The sequence below is a fragment of the Ornithorhynchus anatinus genome, chromosome 4 (assembly GCF_004115215.2).
Source record: "Ornithorhynchus anatinus isolate Pmale09 chromosome 4, mOrnAna1.pri.v4, whole genome shotgun sequence".
Taxonomy (NCBI): Eukaryota; Metazoa; Chordata; class Mammalia; order Monotremata; family Ornithorhynchidae; genus Ornithorhynchus; species Ornithorhynchus anatinus.
This window is the reverse complement of record NC_041731.1, coordinates 20,841,580-20,863,688: the sequence shown is the minus strand read 5'-3', so window position 1 is coordinate 20,863,688 and position 22,109 is coordinate 20,841,580. Positions and strand designations below refer to the sequence as shown.

At 45.5% G+C, this 22,109-nt stretch overlaps 1 protein-coding gene across 2 annotated transcripts in view; it reads right to left on the bottom strand.

Moving 5' to 3' along the window:
* The window catches only part of TBC1D31 (TBC1 domain family member 31), a 57,868-nt gene extending 36,615 nt beyond the window's left edge, over nt 1-21,253 (bottom strand). For both annotated transcript variants that reach the window (XM_029063673.2, XM_029063674.2), the window contains exons 1-7: nt 21,051-21,253; nt 15,667-15,813; nt 13,315-13,430; nt 11,335-11,513; nt 7,587-7,738; nt 2,851-3,010; nt 1,552-1,752 (exon numbers count right to left, since the gene is read on the bottom strand). In XM_029063673.2, the coding sequence (XP_028919506.1) occupies nt 1,552-1,752; nt 2,851-3,010; nt 7,587-7,738; nt 11,335-11,513; nt 13,315-13,430; nt 15,667-15,813; nt 21,051-21,127 (1,032 nt within the window). In that variant the 5' untranslated portion in view covers nt 21,128-21,253. The remainder of the gene's footprint in view (nt 1-1,551; nt 1,753-2,850; nt 3,011-7,586; nt 7,739-11,334; nt 11,514-13,314; nt 13,431-15,666; nt 15,814-21,050) is intronic.
* Between the last annotated feature and the right edge of the window lie 856 nt (nt 21,254-22,109).

The following is a 22,109-nucleotide window of genomic DNA, read 5'->3' as shown; positions in this document are numbered from 1 at the left end:
GGAAGTACGAGACTGCAGAAAATGAGAGAGGTCAGGGCTGGAGAGGCATATTTGGGAAATCATCTGCATAGAGGTGTTGTTGAAGCCATGGGAGGGACATCCTCCTGACTCTCCCTTCCCCGTCCAACTTCACTCTTCAGCCCAGATTGTTATTCTGGAAAAAGTTCAGTCCACATCTCCCCAGTCCTCAAAAACCTCCAAAAGTTGTTCTTCCACCTCTGCTTCAAACAGAAACTCCTCACCATCATCTTTAAAGGCTCTCGGTCAGCTCTCCCCCTCCTACTTGACCTTGCTGATTTCCTACTACAACTCCACCTGCACCCTTGGCTATCTAATGCCAACTTAACATACTTCAATCTCACCTATCGTCATCAAACCATTGCTCATGTGCTCCTCCTGGCCAGAAACTCCCTCCCTGATCCAAAATAATGCCCCTCTCCTCACCTTCAAAGCCATCTTAAAATCACATCTCCAAGAGGCCTTCCCTGATTAAACCCTCAGCTCCTCTGTTTGCTCTTCCTTCTACATCACCCATGCACTTGTACCTGAACCCTCAAGTCCCACAACACTTACATACATATCCTCAGATTTAGCCATTTCCCCTCTTTGTAACTAATTTTCATCTCTGTCTCCCCCTGTACACTGTAAGTTCATTGTGGGCAGGGATCATTTCTATCAACTCTATTAAACTGTACTCTCCCGAACAACCACAGTGCTCTGTGCTTCATTCGTTCACTCAATCATATTTACTGAATGCTTATGGTGGGCAAGGCACTGTACTAAGTGCTAAGGAGAGTATAATAAACAATAAACAGATATACCACTAAATGACTGATATAAGATAATGATGCAATAGTGTTCATACTTTTCTTCTTAGTAAATGCTCTCCTTTAGATTAGATGACCATAAAACCATTTCCTACACTTTTTTTCAGTATTTAAGTGCTTAACATGTGCCGGGCACTGTACTAAGCGCTAGAGTTAACTAGCAAAGAATCACTCCTCCCTCGATGCCAGGAGAATTACTCTTCCCCCGTAGACTAAACGCTTGTTGTGGGCAGGGTATGTGTCTGCCAACTCTGTTATATTGGACTGTCCTAACCCCAGTCCACAGTGCCCTCCCACAGTAAGAACTCAGTTAATACCACCGATTGACTGTAGACATTCCCTGTAGACTCTAAGCTCGCTGTGGACAGGGAACAAGTCTACCAGTATTGTGACCTTGGAAAAGTCACTTCACTTCTCTGTGCTTCGGTTCCCTCATCCATAAAATGGAGATGAAGACTGTGAGCCCCATGTGGGACACGGATTGTGTTCAAACTGATTAGTTTTTTTTAATCTCCCCTAGCGCTAAGTAGGGAGCCTGGGACCTAATAAAGCCTTTAATAAACAACATAAAAACAAAACACAAAATCCTCAGATCAAGCAGTAAATGGGATCCAAAGAGACTTTTTTTTTCTCCTCCACTCCTTTCTGGCTATCAGTCCCCACATTCGGACCGATACCACCTTTTTTCAGAACAGTCTCAGTGCTGGTTTCCTTGGCAGCGTACCTTATTTATTTCTTGGGTCAGAGCCTGGACACTGTAGATATTCAAGCTCCCATTGTCCATCACGGCTGCGATGTACCGTCCATTTGGACTCACTGATGATGAGCCGATACCCTCATCGTGGCTCCCGATGTCAAAGAGAAGTTTGCAAGTCTGAATATTGATAAACCTCATGATGCCATCTTGACTCAGCACTCCCAGAACCTTTGAAGAAAGAAAGATCGTCCCAATGAAAATCGAGGCATCCTCAGGGCCCGATAATACATTCCACAGAAATGTCGTTCGGATTGGGATCTAGGAGACGAGCATTAGGCTGGAGTTTCGGAAGTCAAAACAGTACAACGAGACTCCACAAACCCAGCGCAGAGCTTAGGGGATAGGATGCTCGTTGTGGGCAGGGAATGTGTCTGCCAATTCTGTAATCCTGTTATACTGTACCTCTCTGCCAAGATCTTAGTATTGTGCTTTGCACACAGTAAGCGCTTAGAATATCACTGATTGATCGACATGAGGTGAGGCTCAAGGGATGGTCTGAGGGTAAGTTCGCTGTGGGCGGGGAATGCGGCTAACTCCGTTGTATTGGATTCTCCCAAGCACTTAGTACAATGTTCTGCACTCAGTAAAGGCTGAATAAATACCAGTGATTGATTGACTGTACAGTGTGTCTCGGGACTGTAAGCTTGGTATTGGCAGGGAACATGGCTGCTAATTCTGCTGTATCCTACATTCCCAAGTGCTTAATCCAGTGCTCCACACATAGTAAACACTCAATAAATACCTGTGATAAGCTGCACTTTGGGAAGTGGAGGGAGGGCAAAAATCAGTGCTGAAAGGAAAAAAAAAATTCTAACACCTACACCAGCAGTCTTCCCTATTTCCGAGGTGAGCAACCTTCTGGGAATATGAACTCCTTGAGGGCAAGGGACACAACTAACAAAATCATTGTACTGTCCTATCCCAAATATTTAGTACAGCCTTTTGCACACAGTAAGCGCTTAATAAACAGTGGATAGAGCCCGGGCCTGGGAGTCAGAAGGACCTGGGTTCCAACTGTGGCTCCATCACTTATCTACTGTGTGACTTTGGGCACATCATTTCACTTCTTTGGGCCTCAGTTCCTTTCTCTGGAAAATGGGGATTGAAACTGCGATGCCTATGCAGGACAGGGACTGTGTCCAACCTGATTAGCTTGTATCTTCCTCGTACTTAGTATGGTGCCAGGCACATAGTAAGCGCTTAACAAATACTGAAAAAAAAAACCTTTATAAAATAAAATTTGACTCCTACAATTGTGGCACTGACCTGATTAGAACCAGCATCAAAATTATCAGGAAGAAATTCCAGATTTCGAATGGCTCGAACTTTTGTTGGCATCTGGATGATTCTTAAGAGTCGTTTGGTCTCCAAACACCACAAATGAAGGTGATTTGATTTACCTCCAGCAACAAGAATCCGACCATCTCTGACCCCCAACAAAAAGATAAATTCCCGCTGTTAAGTGTATCTTTTCAAAATGTTTAAAGTACATAGTTCACCTGACATGTTAATAATAGTTCTAACAATAATAATGATGACAATAATAATAATGATAGTATTTGTGAGGCACTACAAGCACTGTACGAAGCGCTGGTGTAGATACAAGATAATCAGGTCCCACGTGGGGCTCACAGTCTAAGTAGGAAGGAGAACAGTTATTGAATCCCATTTTGGTGATGAGGGCACTGAGGCACAGAAAAATAGAATAACTTGCAGACAATCAGAGAAGCCAGGATTAGAACCCTGGTCTTCTGACTCATAGGCCCATGTTAACCAGTTGAGTATTTCAGTGACCATTAAACTTGACTGCAGTGTAGGTATTTTTTTTAAACCTAGAACACCTAAAGTGTAGATAATTCAGTCTAAAACAGAGAAGCAGAGTTGCCTAGTGGAAAGAGTAAAAGTTCGGGAAGCAGAAGGACCTGGGTTCTAATCTCAGCTCTGTCACCTTCTTGCTAAATGACCTTAAGCAAATCACTTCTCTGTGCCTCAGTTTCCTCAGCTGTAAAAGGGGGATTAAATCCGTTTTCCCTCCTACCTAGACTGTGAGCCTTATATGGAACAGGGACTGTGTCCGACCTAATTCACTTATATCCACCCCAACGGTTAATACAGTTCTAAGCTTGTTATGGGCAGGGAATGTGACTGCTAATTCTGTTGCATTGCTCTTTCCCAGCCACTTAGTACTGTGCTTTTCACATAGTAAGCGCTCAATAAATCTTCAAATGTCTTCAAATGCCTTCAAATGTCGAGTTGTTTCCAACCCCCAGCGAGGTCATGGAACGCGCCCTCTTCACAATGTCCTCTCTTCTGCCATAAAGTCATTCTGACATGTGTATCCACAGAATATTCTTGGTAACGATTCGGAAATGATTTACGACTGCATTTTTCCATGCAGTAAAAACCTGAGTCTCTGCCGTTGTCTTTCATCAACATACTGATCCCTTGATCATCCGTCTTCGACCCTCTCCCATGCCGCTGCTGCCCGGCACAGGTGAATCAACTTTGTCTGATGCTTCGACTTAGACCTTTCCCTTATGAGCAGCCCTATCTGGCATAGCTCTGAGCTTCATCGGCCTTTGCAAACCCTCCTGCCATGATTCATAGGTATCGATTCATGGGAGAGGTTCAATAAATACCACTGATTAATCAATTAAGTGCTTAACACATACGATTAAAAAACCTAAGCTAAACAAATCTAGTTAAACTCCAACCAGTATAACTGTCATTGATTCTGGCTGCTGCTACTCTTTCTTGCTAAGAAGAAACAACTTACATACTGGACCAGAGGAAAAAGGACTGGTATGGGAACCAGGGGCTTAGATATAAGCCCCGGTTCTAACTTGTAGCTGGCTATGGTGGGTCAGGACGGCAGAGGCACATGGCAATGTTACACTACTGCTTGTCGAGTGTTGCTTTACTCTCCTGGTCCTGAGGGGCATACAACTGGTGAGAACAGTACTTGGCGCACAATAAGCGCTCAATAAATACCACTGACTGGATGGAAGGGAGCGATTACAACTGGTGAGTACAGTACCACTGATTGATGAGGGCTCTGCCCACAGTCAACACTCAATAAATACCACTGGTTGATTGAGCACTTTGTTTTCATTTTTTTTATGGTATTAAGTGCCTACTATTTGTCAAGCTAGATAATTGGTGCTGGGATGGATACCCGCATAACAGGTTGTGCACATTCCCTTGTCCCACATGGGGTTCTCAGGCTCCATCCCCATTTTACAGATGAGGGAATGGAGGCACAGAGAAGTGAAGTGACTCGCCCAACATCACACAGCAGACAAGTGGAGGATTTGGGATTAGGACCCAGTTCTTTCTGACTCCCAGGCCCGTGCTCTATCCGCTAGGGCCACATTGCTTCTCTCTGTCCACTATACTAAGCACTTGGGAGAGTGAAAAACAAAAGAGCAGGTAGGCACGATCCCTTGATCATCCGCTTAGTCAGGGAAGGCCTTTTGGAGATGTGATTTTAGTGAGGAGAGTGGTGATCTGTTGGCTATGAAGGAGAAGGCATTCTAAGCTTGAGGAGCTTTCAAACTTGAGGGGAAGACAGAAATTAAAATGAAGTACAGATGGATAATATACCTAAGTGCCATAGGGGTGTGGTGAAAATCCAAGTGCTTAAAGGTTCTCCCTGCTCTCATGGCCACACCTGGAAATTTTCCAATATTCTACCAGTCTCAGCTATGGGAGGGAGATTCAAGCAGAGGCATACCCATTCCTTTCCTAGCTTGGGCAGTGGCTAGCTAGTGGAAGGCAATCTGATACAAGTCAAAACTCACCTATGCTGGGCAGCAGTGACATGGGAGAGAGTAGAGGGCAGAGACTCAAGTTTACTGCGCGGAAGAAGGGGATGGTAAACCCATATCCATATTTTAACAAAGAACAATCGATGGATCCACTACCAGAATGATTGCAGATGGACAGCAGGGCGTTCTGAGAGAGATATGCTAATTGGGGTCGCTATAGGTCAGAGACTATCCCACAGCATAAGACAAGACAAAACTCCTCCAGACTGTAAGCTTGTTATGGGAAGGGAACGAACCTACCAACTCTTGTACTCTCTCATGCGCTTAATACAGTGCTCTGCACACAGTAAGCGCTCAATAAATGCCAATGATTGGTTACAGACCTAAATGCATGGATGATGCAGAGAGGAGGGCAGAAGAAGGGAAATAAGGGCTTAGTGAGGGAAGGCCTCTTGGAGATGTGACTTTAGTGGGGATCTGAAGGTGGGGAGAGTGGTGGTCTGTTGGCTATGAAGGGAGAAGGCGTTCTAAGCCAGAGGGAGGCTACGGGCAAGAGGCTGGTGGCAAGAAGGAGTAGATCCAGGTACAGTGAGAAGGTTGGCATTAAAGGAGTCAGGTGTTGGGGCTGGAGTGTAATACAGATTAGCAATATAAGCTAAGACAGAGTTGATGAAGTGCCTTAAAGTGATCATCAGGATTTTATTTATGATAATAATGAATAATTATTGCTTTTGTAAAGCACGTAATACATGCCAGGCACTGTACGAAGCACTGGGGTGGATACAATCAAATCATGTTGGGCACAACCCCTGTCCCAGGTGGGGCTCATAGCCTCAATTCCCATTTTACAGATGAGATAACTGAGGCACAGAGAAATGAAGTGGCTTACCCACGATCACACAAAGGTGTGGTGGAGCCGGGATTAGAACCCATCACCTTCTGATTCCCAGGCCTGTGCTCTATTCACTAGACCATGCTCGGATACAGAGCAGGGAAAAGCAATGGAGGTTTTTGAGAAGAGGAGAGATGTGGACTGAGGGGCTTTAGTAGGAAAACGATCCAGGCAGTGGAGTGAAGGTCAGACTGGAGACAGGAGACAAATGAAGCAGGGAGGTCAGCTCTTGGCTGATGCCAATCTAAACTGGAAGCTCCCCTAGACTGTCAGCCCATTATGGGCAGAGAGTGTGCCTGCTAATTATGCTGTACTGAACTCTCCCAAGTGTTTAGTACAGTGCTCTGCACACAGTAAGCACTCAGTACATCCTACTGATTGACTGACATACAATAGTCAAGGCGGGATATGCTAAGTGCTTGGATCAGAGTGATAGTAATCTGATGGAGAGGAAAGGGCACGATTCTAGGCAGGTTGTGAAGGTATAACCGACATGATTGGGTGACAAAGTGAGTATATGTATTGAAGATGAACTAAGGATAATGCCAAAGTTGTGGGCTTGTGAGACAGGAAGGATGGTCGTGTGGTCTACAGTGTCGATGTAAGTCAGGGAAGGCAAGATTGGGGTGTGAAGATGAAGAGTTCTGTTTGGGACACGTTAAGTTTGAGATGTCCTGAAGGCAAGAGGAAATAAATGGAAGACTGCAGAGAAAGACAGAGGTCTGGACTGGAGAGGTAGATCTGGGGAATCCTTTGCCCAGGCTAGGCCAGGTGGGCAGAAGGATGATTTCTAAAGTGGCCTAGAGAATACAGCAGATGAGGTAACTGAGGCCAGAAAATAATAATGTTGGTATTTGTTAAGCGCTTACTATGTGCCGAGCACTGTTCTAAGCGCTGGGGTAGACACAGGGGAATCAGGTTGTCCCACGTGGGGCTCACAGTCTTCATCCCCATTTTACAGATGAGGTAACTGAGGCACTGAGAAGTGAAGTGACTTGCCCACAGTCACACAGCTGGCAAGTGGCCGAGCTGGGATTCTTACCCATGACCTCTGACTCCAAAGCCCGTGCTCTTTCCACTGAGCCACGCTGCTTCTCTAAGTGACTTGCCCAAGGTCATCCAGCAGACACACAGTGGAGCTGGGATTAGAGCCCAGGTCCTTTGACTCCCGGGTCTGGGCTCTATCCACTAGACCACACTGGTTCTCTAAAATCTTTGTCAACGAGGCCTATTTTCATGTGAATGAAGTGAAGACAAAAAAAAAAAGCACTAAAAACTGATTGAAAAAATCGGGGTTTTTTTCCTATAATTCAGATTTTGTCAGGGTTCAAAGTGATATTTACCTGGTAACAGCGAAGACCTTGTAATGAAAATTAGATCCTTCAGGTGGAGGTGGCAGCTGGTATTTACAAGAAAGAGTGTCGCATTCCCAGGCAAAAATGGTATCATCTTGAAAACAGCTGATTATGGTATTACTTAATGGAAGAAAAAAAACCTAAATGAAAAAATACATGTTTTTCAGATACACCAAACAACAATCACAGAACAAATAAATCTCTTTATCTACAGAATGAATTTTTGAAAAGGGACCAATTTTGCAAATTCAGTTTTTTTAATGTCTGAACAAAAAACCCCCACCAAAGACAAAAACACAACTTCCAATTTCTGTGTTTCTTTAGCTACCGCACCTTTCCAGGCTTAGAGTTCTACAATGCACTTTCTACTACTTCAGCGTAACCACAGCTTTCATTGTTCTAAACCTAGATCAATAAAGAAGCAATAACAACTCTTGAGTAGTTATCTGTCGCCTCTAAGGAGTGCTTATTGGGTGCAGGGCAATGTACTAAGTGTTTGGGAGAGTACAACATAAGAGAGTCGGTAGACATGTTCCCAAATAGAAAATGAATCATATTCATAATATTTACAGGTCATTTTTTCTTCAACTAGACATATGGCCAATCATGGAACTTAGGAGACACCGCTTACGATGAGGGAAATGACAAACTTTGGACCCACAGGATAGAGTACATTTCTTCACTCACACACAAAGACTGTCCTTTGTTGGACTGATAATATTTTTGAACTTGCCTCTTTGTCTCGAGAATCTTAGGGAGCTAATTCACAAACAGAAGGGCTCATTTGCTGATTTCGCTGTGCCTTGGTGGTCTGCCTGAGACCAAAGTCTCACGGTTTTCAGCTAGAATATGGTAATTAAGCCCTCACTATGTGCTAGCCCCATACTAAGCGCCGGGGCAGGTACAAGCTAAGCAGGTTGGACACAGTTCAGGTCCCACTTGGGGGTCACAGTCTGCATCCCCATTTTCCAAATGAGGGAACTGAAGTATAGAGAAGGGAAGCAACTTGACCACGGTCACAGAGCAGCCAAGCAGCAGAGCCAAGAATAGAACTCAGGTCTTTCTGACTCCCAGGCCCGGGGACTCTATCCACTAAGCCATGCTGTTGACCTGTTGAAAGCTTTTTTTTTTTTTTAAACTGTACTCTGAAAATGTTTCCTTTGCTTTCATTTTACCTATCTCATCTCTCCACAAAGTTCATTCGATCGTACTTAGTACGTGCTTACTGTGAGCAGAAAACTATACTAAGTGCTTAAAGCAGTTGATTAGGTGTCCAGTATGTTGCCTGCTCTCCTTGTGTGTCCCAAGAGATGCAACTGGGTTGAGGTGAACAAAATCTCAATGCTTGGAGGTTGGCTTCATCATTTGCAATCCTAAGTTCGCTGTGGGCAGGGAACATATCTATCAACTCCATTCTATTAGACTCTCCCAAGCGCTTAGTAAGGTGCTCTGCACACAGTAAGTGCTCTAGGCCGGAAGCTCGATGGGGGCAGGGGACCTGTCTACCAACTCTGTTATACTGCACTCTCCCAAGCACTGAGTACAGAACTCTGCATGCAGTAAACGAATGATCCTATCACACAATGGGATAACGAATGATCCTGTAGCAAAATGGGATATTGAGTACAGCCTGCAAATGACTTTGCCCAAGGTGTCAGATGTCTTCTTTCTTTTTAAAATGGTATTTGCTAAGTGCTTACTATGTATCACAGTTCTAAGCGCTGGGGTAGGTGCAAGTTAAGTAGGTTGGTCACAGTCCCTGTCCTGCAAGGGGCTCACAGTTTTAAGTAGGAGGGAGACCAGGGACTGAATCCCCATTTTGTAGTTGACAATGTCTGTGGTGACTCCAGGTCTCTAACCAAGTAGACTTTTACTTTTATCTGAAAACTAATACCCCAATGACTCTTCACTCTGTAAATCTCCCCTAAGGACATACTGGCCTTCTCAACTCGATTTTCTACTTCCCTGCCTTCTGTTGCCTATTATTTTTAAATCATTAAAAGACAGCACTTGAATTCAAAGATTGGGCTTTTTTCTTTTTATGGTATTTGTGAAGCATCTCAAGCTCTTCAAAGTGCATGCACCCAAAAAGGCCCAGTGAGGGTTTCGCAGTGCCAAATAAGCTCGTTGGGGGCTGGGAATATGTCTGTCTACTGTTCTATCATACTCTTCCCATGCGCTTAGTACAGTGCTCTGCACACAGTAAGCGCTCAATAAAGACAATTGAATGAATGAACCGCACCGTCTGAGTATAGAAGGCCTTCCTTGGTAGTGGTCTTGTATTTCAGGTTGGCTGCTCTTGGTTCTTTTCAATTTTTCCTCATCTTGTGCTCCTCACGAAGCAACCCATGTGCCACCGGGGGTCTGTCTGCTCTGACACCCTCAGGTCTCCTGAGGCTTTTACTAGATTTCTAAAATATTTCCTCTGTCTACCTTGCTTTGTGTTTCCTGATTTCAGTCCATCCTGTGACACAATCAATCAATTGTTGGTCTCTACTGAACAGTCACTGTGTGCAGAGCACTGGACTAAGTGCTTGGGAGAGTCCAGGACAACAGAAATAGCAGACACATAATAATAATAATGTTGGTATTTGTTAAGCGCTTACTATGTGCAAAGCATTGTTCTAAGCGCTGGGGTAGATACAGGTAATCAGGTTGTCCCTCGTGAGGCTCACAGTCTTAACCCCCATTTTACAGATGAGGCAACTGAGGCACAGAGAAGTTAAGTGACATGCCCACAGTCACACAGCTGACAAGTGGCAGAGCCAGGATTCAAACCCATGACCTCTTACTCCCAAGCCCGTGCTCTTTCCACTGAGCCACGCTGCTTCTCTAACCCCTACCTATAATGAGCTCTCAATCTAACAGGGGAGGCAGACATTAATAGGAATAAATAATTGATAATATATAATTTACAGGTATATAAGTGACACCACTTGGCTCTGTTTTGTGTTTTGGGGCGGGGGGGTTTAATGGTATTTTTGAAGCACTCACTATGGGCCAGGCACTGCAGTAAGATCTGGGTAGATACAAGATTGGGTTGGACCCAATCGCTGCCCAAGATAGGACTCACAGTCTTAATCCCCATTTTACAGAGGAGGGAACTGAGGCCCAGAGAAGTGAAATGCCTTGCCCCAGGTCACAGAGCAGACAAAAGGTGGAGTCAAGATTAGAACCCAGTTCCTCCCGACTCCCAGGCCCATTCTCTACCCTCAAGGCCAAGCTTCTAACTTGGCTTTGCTGCTGTGTGTGATGGCATCTATGACCAGTTTAAGAAAAGTCATCAGTTTTTGAACCAAGTCTTGAATCCCACCGACTGAAAGAAGCCCAATCTGGGAAAGGATAGAGAAGCAGCAGGACCTAGTGGATAGAGCACAGTGCTGGGAGTCAGAAGGACATAGGTTCTAATCCCGGCTCTGCCACTGGTCTGCTCTGTGACCTTGGGCAAGTCACTTCACTCCTCTAGGCCTCAGTTCCCTCACCTGTAAAACCCGATTAAGACTGTGAGTCCTTTATGGGACAGGGACTGTGTACAACCTGATTACCTTGTATCTCTTAGAAGAGTACCAGCCTCATAGTAAGTGCTACTTCAATTACTATTATTTTTAATAAATGTTAGCATCATTAGATCCTAATGTTACGTACCGTTCTACCAGCCCATAAATACAGACACATTTTACAGGGTAAAATGGGGATAGCTGATGGTTTTGTTGTCCACCTCTGTCACTTCACTGACCTTCTGTATTCCTACGGACTGACGGACGTTAAGTTTCCTTTTCCGCTGGAACGTATCCAGATCCCAAAGTTGTGCTGTATCGGAAGATGTAGTGATCGCATACCTTCCTGAGGAGTGGACAGAGATCGAAAATATCGAAGACTCGTGCCCTCTCATCCAACTGACCAATTCCTTGCTGGCTGTATTGCACATGGAAGTGGTAAAGAATTGTGGTTAATAATAATTGGAGCATTTGGTAAAGGGCTCATTATAATCCAGGCACTCTACTAAGTGCCGGGACAGATACGGAAGAATCTGATCCCACATGGGGTTCACAGACTAAGTAGGGGGAAGAGGAAATGTTGAAGTTCTATTTTACAAGTGAAAGAACTAAGGCAGAGAGAAGTGAAGTGACTTGCTCAAGGTCACAGGGCAGATAACCGGCAGATCCAGGATGAGAGCGCTCAGGTCCTTCTGTCTTCCAGGCCAGGGCTCTTTCCATTACAACATGCGGGTTCCCGTCATGGATCATTTAAAATGTGTTAGGAAGATATGTGGCAGAATGAGTGTATTTCAGTACCTGGATGTGTGCAGGGAAATGGGTCTACCAACTCTGTTGTACAGTACTCTTTCAGGCGCTTAGTATAATGCGCAGCAGACAGTAACCACTCAATAAATTCCATCAATGATGACTAGCAAAAGATATTGTGCACACAAAGGTAAAAGAAATAGTAGTTAATGCTGCCCATTCAGGTACAATGTGGTTCCACAGAAGAATTAATGAGGCCACATTGATGGCATCTACAAAAATAAGATAAGTCAATGCATAAAAGTTCCAATTATGGAAATAATCCGTGCTCCTGGGTTTTAGGGAAATTCTTCACGAGGCAATTGCTTATGTGAGCATTTTAACTTGTACCACGTGTCCTTAATAACCAACCGTTGTTAAAAACCAGCAGCATGGACTAGTGGAAAGAGCACAAGCCTGGGGATCAGAGGACCTGGGTTCTAATTCTGGCCTCACCACTTATCTGCTGTGTGTCCCTTCACTTCCCTGTGCCTCAGCACCTTCATTTGCAAAATGGGGAATCATTAAGTGTGCTCCCTCTCCATGTGAACCCCATATGGTATCTGATTACCTGGCCTCTAACCCTGTGCTCAGTACTGTGCCTGGCACATTCTATGTGTTAACACATACCACAATTATTCTTTTAGATTGTAAGTTGGTTGTGGGCAAGGAATATGTCTACCAACCCTGTTATATTGGAATCTCCCAAGCAAGTAGTTCAGTGCTCAGTACAGATTGTGCGCTCAATAAATACCATTGATTGATCAAGCCCACAGCATAGTGCTCTGCACACAGTAAGCACTCAATATATATGATGGATGGATGAAGTGAAGCGTAGCACAATAATAATAACAATAATGGTATCAGTGAAGTGCTTATTATGTGCCAGGTACTGTACTAAGCGCTGGAGTAGATACAAGGTAAATGGGTTGGATACAGTCCCTGACCCATATTGGGCTCACAGTCTTAATCCCCATTTTGCAAAAGTGGGAACTGAGGCCCAAAGCAGTGAAGTGACTTGCCCAAGGTCACCCAGCAGACAAGTGGCAGAGGTGGGATTAAAACCCAGGTCCTCCTGACTCCCAGACCCGAGCTCTATCCACTAAGCCACGCTGCTTCTCCAAAACTATAATAAAGACAGCTTTGCTACAGTGCATGAGTTATGCATCTTGTCTTATACAACTCTGGCAGTAGTCAGTCAACCAAGGGTATTTGCTGAGTGCTTACCATGTGCCCAGCACTGTACTAAGCACTTGGGAGAGTACAATACCACAATATAATAACACAGTCCTTGCCTACAATGACCTTACAGTATTCATTCAATCATATTTATTGAGCGCTTACTGTGTGCAGAACACCGTACTAAGCTCTTGGGAGAGTACAATATAACAATAAACAGTATCCATTCAGATATAAAAAGGAGGGCTTCTTACCTGTATCGAAACATTTAATAGAATAATCCGCCAAAGCCACAAGATATTCAGACTTTCTTCGAAGATTAAAGGCCAGGGCAGTGCACGCTTGCATTGTACGCTGGACCAGAGTAAACCTGAAAAAATTAAATCCATTAGTACTCAAAACCACACGTGCTACAAAGTCATGGGTGGGTCACCTGTCTAACTAAGACATCAGATTCTTTTTGGTTCTCAAGCTTTTCCTTGACAGAAATTAGGTTGTTTGGGAGATCTGTTCAACCTCTTCGTGGTTCCCACAATACAGGACTTTATCGTTACTAAGTTCCTTATGTTGGATCGCATCTATAACATACTCGGTTGGGGCTGGGAAAATAGATGAAAATCCGGAGGCCGATCATAAAGGTGGGGAGAAGGATGAAGGGGAGAAGAATGGAAGCTCGATGTGGGCACGGAATATGCCTGCCAACTCTGTTCTGTCATCCACTCCCAAGTGCTTACTGCAGGGTTCTGCACACAGAAAGCACTCAAATTCTACCAACTCTGTTCTGGTGTACTTCACTACTTCACTCTGCTGCCCAGATCATTTTTCTACAAAAACGCTCAGGACACATTTCCCCACTCCTCAAGAAACTCCTGTGGTTGCCCATCCACTTCCGCATCCAACAAAAATTCCTCACCATTGAGTTTAAAGTACTCAATTGCCTTGCTCTCTACCTCATCTCATTTCTCTCCTACTCCAACCCAGTCTGCATGCTTCGCTCCCAAGACCCGCCTTTCCTCTCCATCCAAACGGCTATTCTACTCGTACAAGCTCTCATAATATTCCGGCTGGATTACTGTGTCAGCCTTCTTTCTGACCTCCCTTCCTCCTGTCCCTCCCCACTCCAGTCTATTCTTCATTCTGCTGCCCAGATCATCTTCCTGCAGAAATGCTCGGGGCATGTCACTCCCCTCCTTAAAAACCTCCAGTGGTTGCCCATCAATCTCCACATGAAACAAAAACTTCTCACTCTGGGCTTCAAGGCTCTCCATCACCTTGCCCCCTCCTATCTCACCTCCCTTCTTTCTCCTGCTCACCCCGCACGCTCCACTCCTCTGCCGCTCACCTCCTCACCGTCCCCCATTCACACCTATCCCGCCGTTGAACTCTGGCCCACGTCCTACTGCTGTCCTGGAATGCCCTCCCTCTTCACCTCCGCCAAACTAACTCCCCTCCCCACTTCAAAGCCCTACTGAGAGCTCACCTCCTCCAAGAGGCCTACCCAGACTGAGCTTCCCCTTTTCTCTCTGCTCCCTCTCTGCACCCCTTCTGCCCTCTGCTCCCTCCCCATTCCCCCCTTCACCTTCCCTCAGCTAAGTTCCCTTTCCCTCTGCTCCTCCTCTCCCTTCCCCTCCCCTCAGCACTGTGCTCATTTGTTTATATTTTTATTACCCTATTTATTTTGTTAGAGGTGTACATACCCTTGATTCTATTTATTGGGTTTATACTGTTTTGTTTCTGTCCGTCTGTCTCCCCCGATTAGACTGTAAGCCCATCAATGGGCAGGGATTGTCTCTATCTGTTGCCAAATTGTATATTCCAAGCACTTAGTACAGTGCTCTGCATATAGTAAGCGCTCAATAAATATTATTGAATGAATGAATGAATGAACCTTCTCACTGTGCCTCCATCTCATCTGTCTCACCGCAGACCCATCGCCCTTGTCCTGCCTCTGGCCTGGCACACCCTCCCTCCTCAAATCTGGCAGACAATTACTGCCCCCCACCTTAAAAGCCTATTGAAGGCATATCTCCTCCAAAAGGCCCTCCCTAATTAAACCCTCATTCCCTCTTTCCCACTCCCTTCTGCACTGCCCTGACTTGCTCCCTTCATTTATCCCTCCTCCCAGCCCCAAGTCATTTAGGTACATATCTGACATTTATTTATTTCTATTAATGTCTGTCTCCGCCTCTCGACTTTACGCTCGTTATGCACAGGGAATATATCTGTTTATTGCTATATTGACCTCTCCCAAGTGCTTACTGCAGTGCTCTGCATACAATAAGCACTCAATAAATACGATGGAATGAATGAAAGTATACTTCGCAAGCCCTTTGGACAGTGTTCTGCACATGGTACATGGTCAATAAATACCATCGATTAACTGACCATGAGGAGCCAGTGACTAGAGCAGTGGGGGTGGCAGTGTCACCCCGTTTCACGGGGCTCTACTTTGCGGGTAGCTAAGTAGGCGTGTCATGGCCAAGAAACCAGTTTGTGTCAGTACTTGGAAAGGGTCTGTCTCCCTCAGTCCTCGTCTCCCTTGTTGTTTCTCACAGACAGGAGCGTGAGACCCACAAAATCTAGAAATGACCCCGTTTGTTCTTCACCTGTTGCTGCTCAAGTCAAAAACATAGACATTCCCTCGGTGATCGCCAGCAATTAAACAGTCTCCCGAGCTGTCGAAGGCCACGTTCAAAAACCGTATTATCTTCGGATGGTAGCCCGAGGTTGTGTGGATGATGTTCGCCAAAATTCTATAAAATAAATAAAAACGAGGACTCCCCAATAAAATTTCACTGATCGCTCTTCAAATTTCGATAAAGTGCAAATGTTCTTCGGGAACAAATGTGAAATCATTTGGGAAAGGTCTTATAGGATTTTTTCAGCTGATGGTATTTAATAATAATAATGACGGCATTTAAGCCCTTACTATGTGCAAAGCATTGTGCGCTTACTGCATGCAGAGCACTGTACTAAGCACTTGGGAGAGTCCAATACAACAGAGTTGGTATCAATCCATGAATCATAGTTACTGAAAGTTGGCTGTGTGATAAGCGTTTGGGAGAGTACAATAGGACAGAATTGGTATCAATCCATGAAACATATTTATTGAAAGTTTACTGGGTACTTGGGAGAGCACAATACAACACACTTGGTAGATGCGGACCCTAGCGACAATCTGCTTACAGTCATGAGTGGGAGACAAACATTAATATAAAGTACAGATATGGACTTAAGTGCTGTGGTGATGATGGTGGGGTGAATATCAAATGCCCAAAGGTCATAAATCCAAGTGCACTGACAAATGCACAAGGGAGAGGGAACTGGGGAAAAGAGGGCTTGATCTGGGAAGGCCTCTTGGAGGAGACGTGATCAATTTTCTAGAATCTATTGCTGCATCTTCAGCAAGTGGGTTGCATAAGTAACACAATCCTGTGACTGCTTTTTTTTCTGTTTTTTTTTTTCCCATGGGTTTAGTGGTGGTGGTGGGTGGGGTGGAGGGAGGAAAGTGGTTTGTTGTTTTGTTTTTTTAACTATCTGTGAAGCACTTACTATGTGCCAGGCACTGTACTAAGCACCAGGGTAGATACAAGGTAATCACATAGGACACAGTCTATGTCCCACATGTGGCTCACTATCTTAAATCCCACTTTACAGATGAGGAAACTAAGACCCAGAGAATAATAATTATGGAATTTGTTAAGCACTATGTTCCAAGCACTGAGGAAGTGAAGTGACTTGCCCAAGGTCACAAGCTGGGGAGCCGGGATGAGAACCGCCATCCTTCTGCCTCCCGGACTGTGCTCTATTCACTAGGCTAAACTGCTTCTCAAAAGCACTTATTTCCATATTCACATTTTTTAATATTAATGCCTTCTTTTCCCCTCTAGACTGTAAAGACTGTAGACTGTAGTTTGTAGAGTTTGTCTCTACAAACTCTGCTATATTTTACTCTCCCAGTCACTTAGTACAGTGCCCTAGACACACTAAGCACTCAACAAATACCACTCAATGATGGATTGACTACAGACTATCCCTCTTGATTGTCTGCTTATTGTGGGCCGGGAATTTGTCTACCAACTCCGTTGTACTGGACTCTCCCAAGAGCTCAGTCCAGTGCTCTGCATACAGTTAGCACTCGACAAATACCACCGACTGATGGATGAAGAAAACTGGATCAAGGAAAGGTCCATTAAAGCTCAACTATGTTCAGAGTGGGTTTTGTTGGCTCCTTACCTTTGGCAGGATTGCTTAAATGCTTCTAAGGGAAAGAAGATTCCCTAGTTCAATCAATAGCTTTTGCATATACCAATTATCAATTTACAGCCCATGCAGTTTAAATCCCTTGGCTGAATACAAAGAAATTTATACAGCTTCAAGAATATACTTTTGCATTTTTTAGATAAGTCCTTTGAGTACAGTCTACTTCCTGGCTTTAAGAGACCTGTTCAGCCAGGCAGTTTCTAAACTCAGGTGATCCTCTGTGTACACCTTTGGTGAGATTACATATACAGGTGAATAGGCACTAGCAGGGAGGCCTACTGGATAAAGCCTGGGTCTGGGAGTCAGAAGGACCTGAGTTCTAATCCCAGCTCCACCTCTTGCTTGCTTTGTAACCTTGGGCAAGTTGCTTCACTTCTCTATGCCTGGGTTCCCTCCTCTATAAAATGGGGATGAAGACTGTGAGACCCATGTGGGACAGGGACTGCGTCCAACCTGAATAGTTTGTATCTACCCCAGTGTTTAGAACAGTGGTTGGCACAGAGTAAGTGCTTAACAAATATCACTGAATAAAAATAAAAGTAAGCAACCGCAAACACACCAAAGATATATTTGATTGGAATGAGATCCTGATCATTATCTGTATTTCTCCAACAACAGCTATTCATTAGTTCTGAACTCCGAATAAACTCCCAAGGAAAGCTCACAGGGGAAAAGTTGTCTTTCCTTGCCCAAGAAGCAGTAAATTAAATACTGTGGGTTCTGGAAAGGGTTCTAGACAAACGATGTGGTCTGGTGGACAGAGTACAGGCCTGGACGTCAGAAAGAACTGGGTGTGGGCAGGGAATGTGGCTGACTTTGTTGCATTGGAGTCTCGCAAGCACTCAGTATAGTGCTCTGCATACACATGCTCAATAAATACCATTGACTGATTGATCGATTGACTGTGGACTATCCTTCTAGACTGTAAGCTCATTGTGGGCAGGGAACGTGTCTACCTACTCTGTTGTACTGGACTCTCCCAAGAGCTTAGTACATGCTCAGCACAAAGTAAGTGCTCAATGAATATCACTGACTGACTGTAGCCTATCCCTTTAGACTGTAACCTCGTCGTGGACAGGGAATTTTGTCTACCAAATCTATTATACTGTCCTCTCCCACGTGCTTCTCCCATGAGAAACAGCGTGGCTTGGAGGAAAGAGCATGGGCTTGGGAGTCAGAGGACGTGGGTTCTAATTCTGGCTCCACCACTTGTCTGCTGTGTGACCTTGGGCAAGTCACTTCACTTTTCTGTGCTCAGTTACCTCATCTGTAAAATGGGGATTAAGACTGTGAGGCCCATGTGGGGCAACCTGATTGCCTTCTATCTACTCCAGTGCTTAGAACGGTGCTTGGCACATAGTAAGTGCTAACAAATACCGTCATCATCATGGGCTTATTAGACTGCTCTGCGCACAGTAAACACTCAAGGAATACCATCGATTGATGGACTGACTATAGACTGTCCCTCTAAACTGTAAGGTCACTGTGGGTAGGGAATCTATCTACCAACACTGTTGGACTGTACTCTCCTAAGCACTTAGCCCAGTCCCCTGCACAAAGTAAGCACTCAGTGATGATGATAATGATGCTATCCATAAGTAATTACTATGTGTCAAGTACTTTTCTAAGTGCTGGGGTAGATACAAGATCAACAGGTTCATCTAAACCCATCACTGTACATCTATCTCGTCTAACTCGCAGCTGACCTCCTGCCCACATCCTACCTCTTGCCCGTAATGCCCTTCCTCCTCACATCAGATAATTGCTCTCCCCCACTTCAAGGCCTTAGTGAATGCCCATCTCCTCCAAGAAGGCTTCCCTAACTAAGCCCTCCTCTCCTCTTCTCCCACTCCCTTCTCCATAGCCCTTACTTGTTCCCTTTATTCATCCTCCCTCCCATACCCCCAGCACCTGTGTATATATCTGTATATACCTGTAATGATTGATTGATTCATATTAAATATATGTCTCCCCGTCTAGACTGTGAGCTCACAGTGTGCAGATAATGTGTCTGTTGTTATTCTATACTCTCCCAAGTGCTTGGAATGATGCTTTGCACACAGCAAGCGCTCAATACGACTGAACGAATTAAAGGTTGGACATAGTCCCTGCCCCCCGTGGGGCTCACAGTCTTAATCCCCATTTTCCAGATGAGGTAACCGAGACCCAGACAAGCCAACTGCCTTGCCCATCAGTCTCTCTGGCTTTAGGGTTCCTTGCTGCAGACAAGTGGCAGAAGCGAAATTGGAAGCCGGTTCCTTTTGTCTCCCAGGCTGCGGGTCTAGGCACCAGGCCATGCTGTTGAAGAGAGAGCTAAATGTGTCTCCTTACTGCTGTACTGTCCTCTCCCATCCGCCTGCAACAGTGCTCTGCACACAGTAAGCGCTCATTCAAGACGACTGAACGAATGAACGCGGTTCTTTTGGACTCTCCCTAGTCATTCAATAGTATTTATTGAGCGCTTACTATGTGCAGAGCACTGTACTAAGCGCTTGGAATGTACAAATTGGCAACAGATAGAGACAGTCCTTGCCCATTGACGGGCTTACAGTCTATAGTGCTCTGCATACACTAAGCGCACATTCAAGACGACTGAACGAATGAACTCGGTTCTTTTGGACTCTCCCAAGTCCTGGTATAATGCTCTGCACAGAGTAAGTGCTCAGAAAATACCAGGAATCGACTGCCTGTCAATGTCCGCCTCCCTCTTTCGACTGGAAGCTCACCGTAGGCGAGAATGTGTCCACCAACACTGCACACAGGAAGTGCTCCCTAAATGGGAAGCAGCATGGCTCAGTGGAAAGAGCCTGGGCTTCAGAGTCAGAGGTCATGAGTCCGACTCCCGGCTCTGCCACTTGTCAGCTGTGTGACTGTGGGCACGTCACTTCACTTCTCTGTGCCCCAGTGACCTCATCTGTCAAATGGGGATTAACTGTGAGCCTCACCTGGGACAACCTGATGACCCTGTATCTCCCCCAGCGCTTAGAACAGTGCTCGGCACATAGTAAGCAAGCGCTTAACAAATACCAACATTATTATTATGCCCAGAGCGTTTCTGAAGCGTTTCTGGTTTCTGAATACCAACATTATTATTATTATTCTCTGTGTCTCAGTTACCTCATCTGTAAAATGGGGATTAACTGATTAACAGGGCAACGTGATGACCCTGTATCTCCCCCAGCGCTTAGAACAGTGCTCTGCACATAGTAAGCGCTTAACAAATACCAACGTGACTCAGTGGAAAGAGCCCGGGCTTGGGAGTCAGGGGTCATGGGTTCGAATCCCAGCTCTGCCCCTTGTCAGCTGGGTGACTGTGGGCACGTCACTTCACTTCTTGTCTGTCTGTCTCCCCCGATTAGACTGTAAGCCCGTCAAAGGGCAGGGACCGTATCGGTTCCCGATTTGTACATTCCAAGCGCTTAGTCCAGTGCTCTGCACATAGTAAGCGCTCAATAAATACTATTGAATGAATGAACTTCTCTGGGCCTCAGTTCCCCCATTTGTAAAATGGGGAGGAAGATTGTGAACCTCACGTGGGGCAACCCGATTACCCTGTATCTCCCCCAGCGCTTAGACAGTGCTCTGCACGAAGTAAGCGCTTAACAAATACAAACATTATTATTATAAGTGATGCAACCCGATGGCTGGGCCGTGTTTAACTCTGCTCCCTGGCAACGCCCACCGAGCAGCCCCCCACCCTGAATCCCTCCCCACCCCGGGCCATTACCCATCCCGAGCCCCCGGGCAGGGCTTGCGCTGCCAGATCTTGCCCTGCTCCTTGCTGCCCAGGTCGGTGCTCTGCATCCTGAAGCCCCCGCCCCTCGATTTCTCCGCTTTGGGGAGGGGGATGGAGGACGGTCCTCCGGAGAGCGGTTGCAACAGCCAGCTGCGCAGCCACCTGCCCGCCTTTTGCAGGCCGCGCCGCCCCAAAGCCCGCTGGGACTTGTAGTTCTCGGAGCGGGGGACGTCGGGGAGCGTCGCCGCAGAGCCCGCTGGGACTTGGAGTTCTCGGAGGGGGGACGACGGCGAGCGTCGCCGCAAAGCCCGCTGGGACTTGGAGTTCTCGGCGGGGGGACGTCGGGGAGCGTCGCCGCAAGGCCCGCTGGGACTTGGAGTTTCCAGACGGGGACGTCGGGCCGCGTCGCCGCGAGGGCTGCTGGGATTTGGAGTTTCCAGCGGGAGTCGCCGAACCGCGCTTTGGGCGTCATATATATGCATATTTATGAATGTATATTTTTATGTATATTTATATGTATATATTCATATGCATATGCTTATGTACATTTATATGTATTTTATGTATATGTGTATTTTATGTATTCATTCATTCATTCAATAGTATTTATTGAGCGCTTACTATGTTTAGAGCACTGTACTAAGCGCTTGGAATGAACAGGTCGGCAACAGATAGAGACAGTCCCTGCCGCTTGACGGGCTTACAGTCTAATCGGGGGAGGCGGACAGACAAGAACGATGGCAATAAATAGAGTTAAGGGGAAGAACATCTCGTAAAAACAATGGCAACTAAATAGAATCAAGGCGATGTACATTTCATTAACAAAATAAATAGGGTAATAAATATATATATATTTATATGTATAATTCATTCATTCAGTAGTATTTATTGAGCGCTTACTATGTGCAGAGCACTGGACCAAGCGCTTGGGATGAACAGGTCGGCAACAGATAGAGACAGTCCCTGCCGTTTGACGGGCTTACGGTCCAATCGGGGGAGACGGACAGACAAGAACAATGGCAATAAATAGAATCGAGGGGAGGAACATCT